The 14,578-nt window shown below is 45.4% G+C and overlaps 1 protein-coding gene across 1 annotated transcript in view; it reads left to right on the top strand.

Annotated features, from left to right (window-relative positions):
- Positions 1-14,578, top strand: part of coasy (CoA synthase) — a 68,271-nt gene that overhangs the window by 31,343 nt on the left and 22,350 nt on the right. The window contains exon 5 of the mRNA XM_078224298.1: positions 5,807-5,996. Coding sequence (XP_078080424.1) covers positions 5,807-5,996 — 190 coding nt within the window. The remainder of the gene's footprint in view (positions 1-5,806; positions 5,997-14,578) is intronic.

Genomic DNA, 14,578 nt, shown 5'->3' with positions numbered 1-14,578 from the left:
CTTCTGACTATCCACTCTGTCCCTGCCTCTCATAATCTTGTAGACTTCTATCAGGTCGCCCCTCAACCTCCGTCGTTCCAGTGAGAACAAACCAAGTTTCTCCAACCTCTCCTCATAGCTAATGCCCTCCATACCAGGTAGCATCCTGGTAAATCTTTTCTGTACCCTCTCCAAAGCCTCCATATCCTTCTATATTCCAAGTGCGGCCTAACTAAGGTTCTATAAAGCTGCAACATGACTTGCCAATTTTTAATGCCGATGAAGGCAAGCATGCCGTATGCCTTCTTGACTACCTTCTCCACCTGCATTGCCACTTTCAGTGACCTGTGTACCTGTACACCCAGATCCCTTTGCCTATCAATACTCTTAAGGGTTCTGTCATTTACTGTATATTTCCTATCCGTATTAGACCTTCCAAAATGCATTACCTCACATTTGTCCGGATTAAACTCCATCTGCCATCTCTCCGCCCAAGTCTCCAACCAATCTATATCCTGCTGTATCCTCTGATGTTCCTCATCGCTATCCGCAAATCCACCAACCTATGTGTCATCCGCAAACTTACTAATAAAACCAGTTACATTTTCCTCCAAATCATTTATATATATTACAAACAGCAAAGGTCCCAGCACTGATCCCTGAGGAACGCCATTTGTCACAGCCCTTCATTCGGAAACGCACCCTTTCACTGCTACCCTCTGTCTTCTTTGACTGAGTAAGAAGTCTCACAACACCAGGTTAAAGTCCAACAGGTTTATTTGGTAGCAAATACCATAAGCTTTCGGAGCACAGCTCCTTCGTCAGATGGGGTGGATATCTGTTCTCCAACAGTGCACAGACACAGAAATCAAGTTACAGAATACTAATTAGAATGCAAATCTCTACAGCCAGCCAGGTCTTAAAGGTACAGATAATGTGGGTGGAGGGAGCATTCAACACAGGTTAAAGAGATGTGTATTGTCTCCAGACAGAACTTGGAAATAATCTCACTAGCTGTTCTGTCTGGAGACAATACACATCTCTTTAACCTGTGTTGAATGCTCCCTCCACCCACATTATCTGTACCTTTAAGACCTGGCTGGCTGTAGAGATTTGCATTCTAATTAGTATTCTGTAACTTGATTTCTGTGTCTGTGCACTGTTGGAGAACAGATATCCACCCCATCTGACGAAGGAGCTGTGCTCCGAAAGCTTATGGTATTTGCTACCAAATAAACCTGTTGGACTTTAACCTGGTGTTGTGAGACTTCTTACTGTGTTTACCCCAGTCCAACGCCGGCATCTCCACATCATGACTTCTTTGACTGAGCCAGTTTTGTATCCACCTTGCCAGCTCACCTCTGATTCCATGCGACTTCACCTTCTGCACCAGTCTGCCATGAGGGACCTTGTCAAAGACCTTACTGAAGTCCATGTAGACACTGCCCTACCCTCATCAATTATCTTCGTCACTTCCTTGAAAAACTCAATGAAGTTCATGAGACACGACTTCCCCTTCACAAAACCATGTTGCCTCTCACTAATACGTCCACTTATTTCCAAGAGAGAATAAATCCTGTCTCGAAGAATCCTCTCCAATAATTTCCCTCCCGCTGATGTAAGGCTCACCGGCCTGTAATTACCTAATTATCCTTCTCCACACACATACAGTAGAAAGCAATAACAAGTAGAAGGTTTTACAGTACTGCAACCACAGAACAAATAAATATTGGTTCACATGAGGCCCAGAGTCCAGAATCAAAGTCACACGAGAATTCCTTCAGAAGTTGGCAGGCTGAAAAATCAGTGGTGTAAGATTTGCTTTTCTGGTGGTATTGACTTTGCAAGATTCAATAGGCACATAGCAAGGAATCAGTTTGTTGGTGATGGGACAGAATTTTCAGCAGACGCTGGGTAGATGGGGACAGTTGTCCTGCCTATACAGAGTTCCTTCTGTCAGCTTGATTATCAGATGTTAAAGCAACTGACTGGTTTGAAGCACAAAGGCAATATTAATTTATTCAACAAGCATGAGAGCCATATCATGTGACCTTAACTCTTCACAAGATCATCAACAAAGGATGATCATCAGGTGTCTGGATTCAGGACTATTAATGACCTGTCATTATGGGGAAACAGTATGTTTTTGTTACCATTGTCTTATTGTCTCTTCTGGTAAGCCTGGTCTGTTGAATTGCAAATGGCCTTCATGTAGTTCCCTTTGAAGTTGGGTTGTGTAGTCCCCAGGTGGTCTTTTAGTAGCTCCTCGGAAATAACAAAGTGTGAAGCAGTATCTAGAGTTGAGAGGAGGACACTGGGATACCAGGACAGACGGCGGCATCTAGAGGAGAGTGTGAGAGGAGGACACCAAGACAGACAACAAGAGGAGAGTGAAAACAGCGTGAGAGTGCAATGAGAAATCTGAGTGCTAACATGGAGTTTGGAGCTCCAGAGGCGGCGCCAGGTTTCAAAAGTGACTCAGGGCAGGTGGAAGCAGATGATTGGGTACATTTTTACTACTTTTAACGCTGACAGTTTGCAATTAATGCAATAGTGAAGAAGAATATTAGCTCCAAAAATGTGGAGTCTGTATGGGTAGACTGAAGCAACAAGGGGAAAAAAAAATCATAGAATCCCTACAGTGCATAAGGAGGCCGTTCGGCCCATCGAGCCTGCACCGACCACAATCCCACCCGGGCCCTATTCCCATAACCACACATATTTACTCACTAATCCCCGGACACTAGGGGCATTTTTTTTTTAACATGCCCAATCAACCTAACCTGTGCATCTTTGGAGTGTGGGAGGAAACCAGAGCACCCAGAGGCAACCCATGCAGACACGGGGAGAATGTGCAAACTCCTCACAGTCACCCAAGGCTGGAATTGAACCCTGGCGCTGTGAGGCAGCAGTGCTGACCATTGTGCCACCGTGTCGCCCTCTAGTGTCATTAGTGTTGGTTGTATATAGGCTTCCAAACCAGTGGTGATGTTGAGGATGGCATTAAACAAGAAATTAGAGACGCATGCGATAAAAAACTATCTAATTATGGTTGACTTTAATCTGCATATAAATTGGGAAAATCAGATGGTGGAGGAGGAATTCCTGGAGTGTGTACTGGATGGTTTTCTGGACCAATAGGTTGATGGACCAACTGGAGAACAGGCCATCCTGGACAAGGTATTGTGCAATTAGAAAGGAATCATTGGCAGTCTAGTTGTGCAAGGCCCCTTGGGGATGATTAGCCATAATATGGTAGAATTCTTCATCAAGCTGGAGAGTGATGTAGTTGATTCTGAGACTAGGCTACTGAGTCTAAATAAAGGAAACTATGATGGTATGAGGCATGAGTTGACCATGATGGGTTGGGAAACATTACTTGAAGGGATGACAATGGAAAGGCAATAGCAAACATTCAAAGAGAGCATGGGTGAACTGTGACAATTGTTCATTCCTGATGGGGGCAGAAATACAATGGTAATTGTGATAAAACCATGGCTTGCAAAAGAAATTAGAGATAGTATTAGATCCAAAGAAGAGGCATACAAATTGGCCAGGAAAAACAGTTTGGGAACATAGAACATAGAAAGCCACAGCACAAACAGGCCCTTCGGCCCACAAGTTGCGCCGATCACATCCCCACCTCTAGGCCTATCTATAGCCCTCAATCCCATTAAATCCCATGTACTCATCCAGAAGTCTCTTAAAAGACCCCAACGAGTTTGCCTCCACCACCACCGACGTCAGCCGATTCCACTCACCCACCACCCTCTGAGTGAAAAACTTACCCCTGACATCTCCTCTGTACCTACCCCCCAGCACCTTAAACCTGTGTCCTCTCGTAGCAACCATTTCAGCCCTTGGAAATAGCCTCTGAGAGTCTACCCTATCCAGACCTCTCAACATCTTGTAAACCTCTATCAGGTCACCTCTCATCCTTCGTCTCTCCAGGGAGAAGAGACCAAGCTCCCTCAACCTATCCTCATAAGGCATGCCCCCCAATCCAGGCAACATCCTTGTAAATCTCCTCTGCACCCTTTCAATGGCTTCAACATCTTTCCTGTAATGAGGTGACCAGAACTGCGCGCAGTACTCCAAGTGGGGTCTAACCAGGGTCCTATAAAGCTGCAGCATTATCTCCCGACTCCTAAACTCAATCCCTCGATTAATGAAGGCCAGTACGCCGTACGCCTTCTTGACCGCATCCTCCACCTGCGAGGCCGATTTAAGAGTCCTATGGACCCGGACCCCAAGGTCCTTCTGATCCTCTACACTGCTAAGAATGGTACCCTTCATATTATACTGCTGCTTCATCCCATTGGATCTGCCAAAATGGATCACCACACACTTATCCGGGTTGAAGTCCATCTGCCACTTCTCCGCCCAGTCTTGCATTCTATCTATGTCTCGCTGCAACTTCTGACATCCCTCCAAACTATCCACAACACCACCTACCTTGGTGTCGTCAGCAAACTTACCAACCCATCCCTCCACTTCCTCATCCAGGTCATTTATGAAAATGTTTTGAAACAGTTTAGAACTCAGCAAAGAAGGGTCAAGAGATTGATTAGGGAGGGGAAAACTGAAGTACATAAGTAAACTTGCAGGGAACATTAAAAACTGACTGTAACAGTTTCTATAAGTTTGTGAAGAGAAAGATATTGGTGAGGTCAAATGTAGGTCACTTACAGTCAGAAACAGGGGGATTTAAAATGGGGAACAATGAAATGGCTGACCCACTAAATACATATTTTGGCCCTGTCTTCACAAAGGAAGACACAAATAACTGACCAGAAATGTTGGGGAACACAGGGTTTAGTAAGAGGGAGGAACTAAACATTGAATGCTGGCACCTTAGTTCAAATTTAAGCTTGTTTAGAATAAAAAAGCGCTTTGCACCTGGGTTTAATTTGTATCTGAAATAAAATTGTGATATCATTAATGTAAATGACCTCACAAAACTAGCAATGAGTCAGCACAATTGATTTGATTTACTATTGTCACATGTATTAGTATACACTGAAAAGTATTGTTTCTCGCGCTATACAGACAAAGCATACCATTCATAGAGAAGGAAAGGAGAGAGCGCAGAATGTAGTGTTACAGTCATAGCTAGTGTGTAGAGAAAGATCAACTTATTGTGAGGTAAGTCCATTCAAAAGTCTGATGGCAGCAGGCAAGAAGCTGTTTTTGAGTTAGTTGGTACGTGATCTCAGATTTTTGTATCTTTTTCCCAATGGGAAGATGGTGGAAGAGTGAATGTCCTGGGTGCACAGGGTCCATGATTATGCTGGCTGCTTTTTCGAGGCAGCGGGAAGTGTAGACAATGTCAATAGATGGGAGGCTGGTTTGAGTGATGGACTGGGCTTCATTCACGACCCTTTGTAATTTCTTGCAGTCTTGGGCAGAGCAGAAGCCATACCAAGCTGTGATACAACCAGAAAGAATGCTTTCTATGGTGCATCTGTAGTAGTTGGTGAGAGTTGTAGCGGTCGTGCCAAATTTCATTAGTCTTCTGACAAAGTATAGGCGTTGGTAGCAATTCAAACTAAATTGACAGTAAAGCTAAAAAAGACATGAGCAGCTGAAAAAGGAAGTGTTAATGTCTACTTAGGTGGGGTTATACCTTTGAGGTTGGGATGATGTAGGAAAAGCTTTAAACTACTTCTCAACTATGTTACTCAACATAGGAGATCCTAATGCTGATATTTGATAGCAGTGTGGAAGAGTCCAATTTCACAGGAGTGACAAAATTCTAAATTCATTCAAAAATATGCTTTAGGTAAACATTGAAATGCATCCTTAACTTATGCTGAATTGATTTCAGAATAATCCCAGAATTGCATCTATTCCTTACGTAATTGGATTGACTGGATGCACGGGCAGTGGAAAGACATCAGTTGTGCAGTACCTACAGCAAATGGGAGCAGCTACCATTGATGCTGACCATCTAGCACATGAGTCTTACAGACCAGGGAGAGCTGCTTATCAGAAGATTATTCAGAAGTTTGGACAAGGTACATTTAGCTTTGCTTTTTTTTAACCAAAGCACCAATTTCAACTTTTTTAAGCTGATAAATTTCTGTGGGATTGAGTGATTCCACTTTTCAAACATTAGCAAGAGATAACTTTGCATCCTTTACCACAGTTACTAATAGACATTGTAGCACTCAGCATTTTGTAAAGTTCCTCCTTGTGGTTGTGCCACTGATCAGGTATTTACTTCTTTTCCTTATGGTGGTCATCAGCCATTTGTTATAAATCTAAATGGGACCCCTGCTCTAAGTGTGGACTTTTCCATTCATTCAATACCATTGTGTTCCACTCTCACCATGCTTTCCCATGCAACTGTTTATATTGATCAGATTTATTCCAGTATGTAGCATTCCTCATTTTCTCTCCCATGGGAATGTTTGGTTCCAGTACAGCAGTGCTGTGATAATGGAGAATTATTTTCACCAGGTTACTAAAATCTGTAGAAACCTGAATGAACTTTTCATTAAGGTTAATTGCTTCTTTCTTCCTTTGTACCATTTTTAGAATTCAGCTTTTTCTTTTACTCTTTAGGAAAGCCTCCATTTACAAATCACAATATGGCACGGTTGCAGTCTCCTGGAAGCTTTGCAACCAATTACTAATGTTATTTTTAAAAAACATTCTCTGGTGGCTTAGTGAATTTGTCCAGTGAATAACTGAATCATCCAGACTGAAGTGCCTTGATTCCATCCACAGCTTTTGCTGCATTAGTCAGTTGCAGGCAGGGCACTGAATGTGGCTGGAATTGACTTCATTGTTTTGTCACTGTACTGCAAAGTGGATGTTTGGAGGTCAGTGGAACATAGGTAGTGTACCTATGGGATCAGACTCAGTTTTGATATCCCCAAGGCAGGGCTACCTGCTGACACATTCAAAGTTCACGTGTGAATGTTAAGCAGTTTTTAAAAATTCATTTATGAAATGTGGGCATTGCTGGCTGGGCCAGCATTTACTGACTGTCCCTAACAACCCTCAATTTCAGAGGGCATTTGAGAGTCGACATTGCGGTGGCTCTGGAGTCACATGTAGTCCAGACCAGGTAATGACAGCAGATTTCCTTCCTCTAAGGGACACAGGATCCCTTAGCGGAAGGAAGCCAGAGGGTGGTTGTAGAGGGTTGTTTTTCAAACTGGAGGCCTGTAACCAGCGGTGTGCCTCAGGGATCAGTGCTGGGTCCACTGTTATTTGTCATTTATATTAATGTTTGAATGAGAATATAGGAGGCATGGTTAGCAAGTTTGCAGGTGACACCAAGATTGGTGGCATAGTGGACAGTGAAGAAAGTTAACTCGAATTGCAACGGGATCTTGACCAATTGGGCCAGTGGGCTGACAAAAGACAGATGGAGCTTAATTTAGATAAATGCAAGGTGATGCATTTTGGTAGATTGAACCAGGGCAGGACTTACTCAGTTAATGGTAGGGCATTGGGGAGAGTTACAGAACAAAGAGATCTAGGGGTACATGTTCATAGCTCCTTGAAAGTGGAGTCACAGATGGACAGAGTGGTGAAGAAGGCATTCAGCATGCTTGGTTTCATTGGTCAGAACATTGAATACAGGAGTTGGGACACCCTGTTGAAGTCTTACAAGACATTGGTAAGGCCACACTTGGAATACTGTGTACAGTTCTGGTCACCCTATTATAGAAAGGATATTATTAAACTAAAAAGTGTGCAGAAAAGATTTACTAGGATGCTACCGGGACTTGATGGATTGAGTTATAAGGAGAGGCTGAATAGACTGGGACTTTTTTCCCTGGAGCGTAGGAGGCTGAGGGGTGATCTTATAGAGGTCTATAAAATAATGAGGGGCACAGATCAGCTAGATTGTCGATATCTTTTCCCAAAGGTAGGGGAGTTTAAAACTAGAGAGCATAGGTTTAAGGTGAGAGGGGAGAGATACAAAAGTGTCCAGCGGGGCAATTTTTTCACACAGACGATGGTGAGAGTCTGCACAAGCTGCCAGAGGTAGGAATAGAGGCGGGTACAATTTTGTCTTTTAAAAAGCATTTAGACAGTTACATGGGTAAGATGGGTATAGAGGGATATGGGCCAAATGCAGGCAATTGGGACTAGCTTCGGGGTTTTAAAAAAAAGGGTGGCATGGACAAGTTGGGCCAAAGGGCCTGTTTCCATGCTGTAAATCTCTATGACTTTAAATATTGATGTCTTGAGGAGTGTACGTACTATAGAGAAGGAGGTGCTGGAAGTCTTAAAGCGCATCAAGGTAGATAAATCCCCAGGACCTGATGAAGTGTATCCCAGGATATTGTGGGAGGCTAGGGAGGAAATTGCGGATCCTCTAGCAGAGATATTTGAATCATCGATAGTCACAGGTGAGGTGCCTGAAGATTGGAGGGTGGCAAATGTTGTGCCTTTGTTTAAAAAGAGCTGCAGGAAAAAGTCTGGGAACTACAGGCCAGTGAGCCTCACATCTGTAGTGGGTAAGTTGTTGGAAGGTATTTTGAGAGACAGGATCTACAGGCATTTAGAGGACTGGTTCAAGACAGTCAGCACGGCTTTGTGAGTGGAAAATCATGTCTCACAAATTTGATTGAGTTTTTTGAAGTGTAAACGAAGAAGGTAGATGAGGACAGTGCAGTTGATGTTGTCTACGTGGACTTTAGCAAGGCCTTTGACAAGTTACCGCATAGTAGGTTGTTGCCTAAGGTTAAATCTCCCGGGATCCAGGGTGAGGTAGCTAAATGGATGCAAAACTGGCTTGATGACAGAATAAGAAGTCTCACAACATCAGGTTAAAGTCCAATAAGTTTATTTGGTAGCACAAGCCACAAGCTTTCGGAGCACTGTCGCTTCATCAGGTGAGTGGGAGTTCTGTTCACAAACAGGGCATATATAGATACAAACTCAATTTACAAGATAATGGTTGGAATGCGAGTCTTTACAGGTAATCAAGTCTTAAAGGTACAGACAATGTGAGTGAAGAGAGGGTTAAGCACAGGTTAAAGAGATGTGTATTGTCTCCAGCCAGGACAGTTAGTGAGATTTTGCAAGCCCAGGCAAGTCGTGTGGGTTACAGATAGTGTGACATGAACCCAAGATCCCGGTTGAGGCCGTCCTCATGTTTGCAGAACTGTGTTGTCGTGTGTCGTGAAGGCCGCCTTGGAGAACGCTTTGATGACAAAAGCCAGAGGTGGTTGTATAGGGTTGTTTTTCAAACTGGAGGCCTGTGACCAGCGGTGTGCCTCAGGGATCGGTACTGGATCCACTGTTATTTGTCATTTATATTAATGATTTGGATGAGAATATAGGAGGCATGGTCGGTAAGTTTGTAGATGACACCAAGATTGGTGACATAGTGGACAGTGAAGAAGGTTATCTCCGATTGCAATGGGATCCTGATCAATTGAGCCAGTGGGCTGACGAATGGCAAATGGAGTTTAATTTAGATAATGCGAGGTGATGCATTTTGGTAGATTGAACCAGGGCAGGATTTACTCAGTCAATGGTAGGGCTTTGGGGAGAGTTACAGAACAAAGAGATCTTGGGGTACATGTTCATAGCTCCTTGAAAGTGGAGTCACAGGTGGTCAGAGTGATGAGGAAGGCATTCACCATGCTTGGTTTCATTGGTCAGAACATTGAATAAATGAGTTGGGACGTCTTGTTGGAGTTGTGCAAGACATTGGGTGTTGTTGGAAGGGTTTTTGAATTTTCTTTTAGCGCACAGGAGGTTTAAAGGGGAGGCCGCAGTATCCAGCAGGCAGCGTAGAGAGCGGGCAGCGGAGTGAGAAGGGAGCAGAGTGAGAGCTGAAGGGCTTTGGCTCGAAAGGCTGAGGCGGAAAGGGCGAGGTGGGGTAAGTTTAATTCTTAAGTACGTTTCTCTGTGTTCCTTGAAATAAGAAGGGAAATTATGAGTGTGAGGCCAGCCTGTTGTTCCCAATGTAGGATGTGGGAGGTCCTGGAGGCTCCTGGCCTCCCGGACGTCCATATCTGTGATGGGTGCATCGAGCTGCGGTTCCTAAGGGACCATGTTGGAGAACTGGATCTGCAGCTCGGGGATCTTCGTCTGGTTAGGGAAAATGAGGAGGTGATAGACAGGAGCTATCAGCAGGTGGTCACACCGGGGCCACGGGAGGCAGACAAGTGGGTAATGTCCAGGAAGGGGAAAGCTCGGGTGATAGAGAGCACCCCGGTGGATGTGCCCCTTCACAATAAGTACTCCTGTCTGAGTACTGCTGGGGGACAGCCCACCTGGGGGAAGCAGCAGTGGCCGTGTCTCTTGTGCAGAGTCCGGCCCTGTAACTCCGAGGGCTAAGGAAAGGAGGAGGAAGGCAGTATTAATCGGGGACTCAACAGTAAGGGGGTCGGACAGGCATTTTTGCGGAGGCAGACAGGAGTCTCGGATGGTGGTCTGCCTCCCTGATGCCGCGATCCAGGATGTCTCTGATCGCGTCCCAGATATCCTGAGGTGGGAGGGAGAGGAGCCAGAGGTCGTGGTACATATTGGTACCGCTGACATAGGTAGGAAGAGGGAAGGGGTCATGAAAAGAGAATATAGGGAGTTAGGTAGACAGTTGGGAAGGAGGAACGCAAAGGTAGTAATCTCAGGATTGCTGCCTGTGCCACGGGAAAGTGAGAGCAGGAATGGAGTGAGGTGGAGGATGAATGCGTGGCTGAGGGACTGGAGCAGGGATTCAGGTTCATGGATCATTGGGACCTCTTTAGGGGCAGGTGTGACCTGTATAAAAAAGACGGGTGGCACTTGAATCCCAGGGGGACCAATATCCTGGCAGGAAGGTTGGCTAAGGCTACTGGAGAGACTTTAAACTAGAAAGGTTGGGGGGAGGGAATCATGATGCGGTGACTGAGAGCGAGGAGGTTAGCCCGCAAATAGAGAAGGATTGTAGACAGTGTAAGAGGGAGAATAGACGGGTGATGGAGAAGGGGAGAGCTCAGACCAAAGGTTTGAGATAAAAGAACAATACAGCTCAGGAACAGGCCCTTCGGCCCTCCAAGCCCGTGCCGCTCCCTGGTCCAAACTAGACCATTCATTTGTATCCCTCCATTCCCACTCCGTTCATGTGGCTATCTAGATAAGTCTTAAACGTTCCCAGTGTGTCCGCCTCCACCACCTTGCCCGGCAGCGCATTCCAGGCCCCCACCATCCTCTGTGTAAAATACGTCCTTCTGATATCCGTGTTAAATAATGTGCCTATTTTAACGCCAGGAGTGTAGTGAATAAAGTGGATGAGCTTAGAGTGTGGATCGATGCTTGGAAGTGTGATGAGGTGGCCATTACGGAGACTTGGGGACAGGGACAGGACTGGATACTTCAGGTGCTGGGTTTCAGATGTTTCAGAAAGGACAGAGAGGGAGGCAAAAGAGGAGGGGGGGAGCGGGGAGTGGCACTGCTGATCAGGGATAGTGTCACAGCTGTAGAGAAGGTGGAAGCCGTGGAGGGATTGTCTATGGAGTCTCTGTGGGTGGAAGTTCGGAGCGGGAAGGGGTTAATAACTTTGCTGGGTGTTTTCTACAGGCCGCCCAATAGTAACAGGGATGTTGAGGAGCAGATAGGGAAACAGATCCTGGAGAGATGTAGGAATAACAGTGTTGTCGTGATGGGAGACTTTAATTTCCCAAACATCGATTGGAATATCCCTAGGGTAAGGGGTTTTGATGGGGAGGAGTTTGTTAGCTGTGTTCAGGAGGGTTTCCTGACACAGCATGTGGATAAGCCTACAAGAGGAGAGGCTGTACTCGATCTGGTACTGGCTAATGAGCCTGGACAGGTGTCGGATCTCTCAGTGGGGGAGCATCTTGGGGATAGTGATCATAACTCTATCTCCTTTGCGCTAGCATTGGAAAGAGATAGGATCAGGCAAGCTAGGAAAGTGTTTATCTGGAGTAAGGGGAAATATGAAGCCATCAGGCAGGAGATTAGAGGCGTAAATTGGAAGGAGCTATTCTCGAGGAAAAGTACCGAAGGAAGGTGGCAGATTTTCAAGGAATGTTTGTCTGGAGTTCTGTATGACAACGTTCCGATGAGACAGGGAGGTTTTGGTAGGTTACGGGAACCGTGGTGCACGAAAGCTGCGCTGAACCGAGTCAAAAAGAAAAGGAAAGCGTACAAAAGGTTCAGACAGCTAGGCAATGATAGGGATCTAGATGAGTATACGGCTTGTAGGAAGGGACTTAAGAAAGAAATTAGGAGAGCCAGAAGGGGTCACGAGAAGGCCTTGGCAGGTAAGATTAAGGAGAACCCTAAGGCGTTCTATAAATATGTGAAAAGTAAAAGGATGAGATGTGAAGGAATAGGACCTATAAAATGTGAAGGTGAGAAAGTTTGTATAGAACCGGAAGAAATAGCAGAGGTGCTTAATGAATATTTTACCTCGGTATTCACGGTGGAAAAAGACCTGGGTGGTTGTACTACAGGATTGAGGTGGACTGAAAAGATTGAGTATGTGGACATTAAGAAAGAGGATGTGTTGGAAATTTTGAATAGCATCAAGATAGATAAGTCACTGGGACCGGATGGGATGTACCCCAGGTTACTGTGGGAGGCGAGGGAAGAGATTGCAGAGCCTCTGGCGATGATCTTTGCATCGTCGATGGAGACAGGAGAGGTTCCGGAGGATTGAAGAATTGCGGATGTGGTTCCTATATTCAAGAAAGGGAATAGGGATACCCCAGGAAATTACCGACCGGTGAGTCTAACCTCAGTGGTTAGTGAGTTGATGGAGAAGATCCTGAGGGACAGGATTTATGAACATTTAGAGAAGTTTAGTACGCTCAAAAGTAGTCAGCACGGCTTTGTCAAAGGCAAATCGTGCCTTACGAGCCTGGTGGAGTTCTTTGAAAATGTGACTAAACACATTGACGAAGGAAAAGCGGTAGATGTGGTTTACATGGACTTCAGCAAGACGTTTGATAAGGTCCCCCATGCAAGACTTCTCGAGAAAGCGAGAAGGCATGGGATCCAAGGGACTACTGCCTTGTGGATCTAGAACTGGCTTGCCTGCAGAAGGCAGAGAGTGGTTGTAGATGGGTCTTTTTCTGAATGGAGGTCGGTCACCAGTGGAGTGCCCCAGGGACCTGTTCTGGGACCCTTGCTGTTTGTCATTTTCATAAATGACCTGGATGAGGAAGTGGAGGGATGGGTTGGTAAGTTTGCCGACGACACAAAGGTTGGTGGTGTTGTGGATAGTTTGGAGGGATGTCAGAAGCTGCAGCGTGACATAGATAGGATGCAAGACTGGGCGGAGAAGTGGCAGATGGACTTCAACCCGGATAAATGTGTAGTGGTCCATTTTGGCAGGTCAAATGGGATGAAGGAGTATAATATCAAGGGTAAGACTCTTAGCAGTGTAGAGGATCAGAAGGACCTTAGGGTCCGGGTCCATAGGACTCTTAAATCGGCCTCGCAGGTAGAGGAGGTGGTTAAGAAAGCATATGGTGTGCTGGCCTTCGTCAATCGAGGGATTGAGTTTAGGAGTCGGGAGATAATGATGCAGCTTTATAAGACCCTCGTCAGACCCCACTTGGAGTACTGTGCTCAGTTCTGGTCGCCTCATTACAGGAGGGATGTGGAAATGATTGAAAGGGTGCAGAGAAGATTTACAAGGATGTTGCCTGGATTGGTTGGCATGCCTTATGAGGATAGGTTGAGGGAGCTCGGTCTTTTCTCCTTGGAGAGACGAAGGATGAGAGGTGTCCTGATAGAGGTGTACAAGATGTTGAGAGGTATAGATTGGGTGGATTCTCGGAGGCTTTTTCCCAGGGCTGAAATGGCTGCTACGAGAGGATGTGGAGATGCCGGCGTTGGACTGGGGTGAACACAGTAAGAGTTTTAACAACACCAGGTTAAAGTCCAACAGGTTTATTTGGTAGCAAATACCATTAGCTTTCGGAGCTCTGCTCCTTCGTCAGATGGAGTGGAAATCTGCTCTCAAACTGTTTGTCCGTGTGGAATCGACTGCCGTCAGTGGTGGTGGAGGCAAACTCAATAGGCTCTTTTAAGAGACTCCTGGATGAGTACATGGAGATTAATAGAATGGAGGGTTATAGGTAGGTCTAGAAGATAGGGATGTGTTCGGCACAACTTGTGGGCCGAAGGGCCTGTTTGTGCTGTAGTTTTTCTATGTTCTATCTCCACTGAACCTTTCTCCTCTTACCTTGAACTTGTGCCTCCTTGTTATTGTCATTTCTGCCCTGGGAAAAAGCTTCCAACTGTTAACCTTATCAATGCGTCTTATAATTTTATAAACTTCTATCAGGTCGCCCCTCAGCCTCCGTCTTTCCAGGGAGAACAATCCCAGTTTATTCAATCTCTCCTCATAGCTCATACCCTCCATACCAGGCAAAATCCTGTTAAACCTTTTCTGTACTCTCTCCAAAGTCTCCACGTCCTTCTGGTAGTATAGTGACCAGAATTGGACACAGTAATCCAAATGTGGCCTAACCAATGTTTTGTACAACTGTAACGACTGTAAAGTTGGCAAACTTTAATACTCGATGCCACATCCGATGAAGGGAAGCATGCCATATGCATTCTTCACCACCTGTGGACCTGTACTCCCAGATCTCTCTGTGTGTCTGTG

This window comes from Mustelus asterias, chromosome 11 (genome assembly GCF_964213995.1).
Source record: "Mustelus asterias chromosome 11, sMusAst1.hap1.1, whole genome shotgun sequence".
NCBI classification, from domain to species: Eukaryota; Metazoa; Chordata; class Chondrichthyes; order Carcharhiniformes; family Triakidae; genus Mustelus; species Mustelus asterias.
This window is presented reverse-complemented; position numbering and strand designations above follow the sequence as displayed.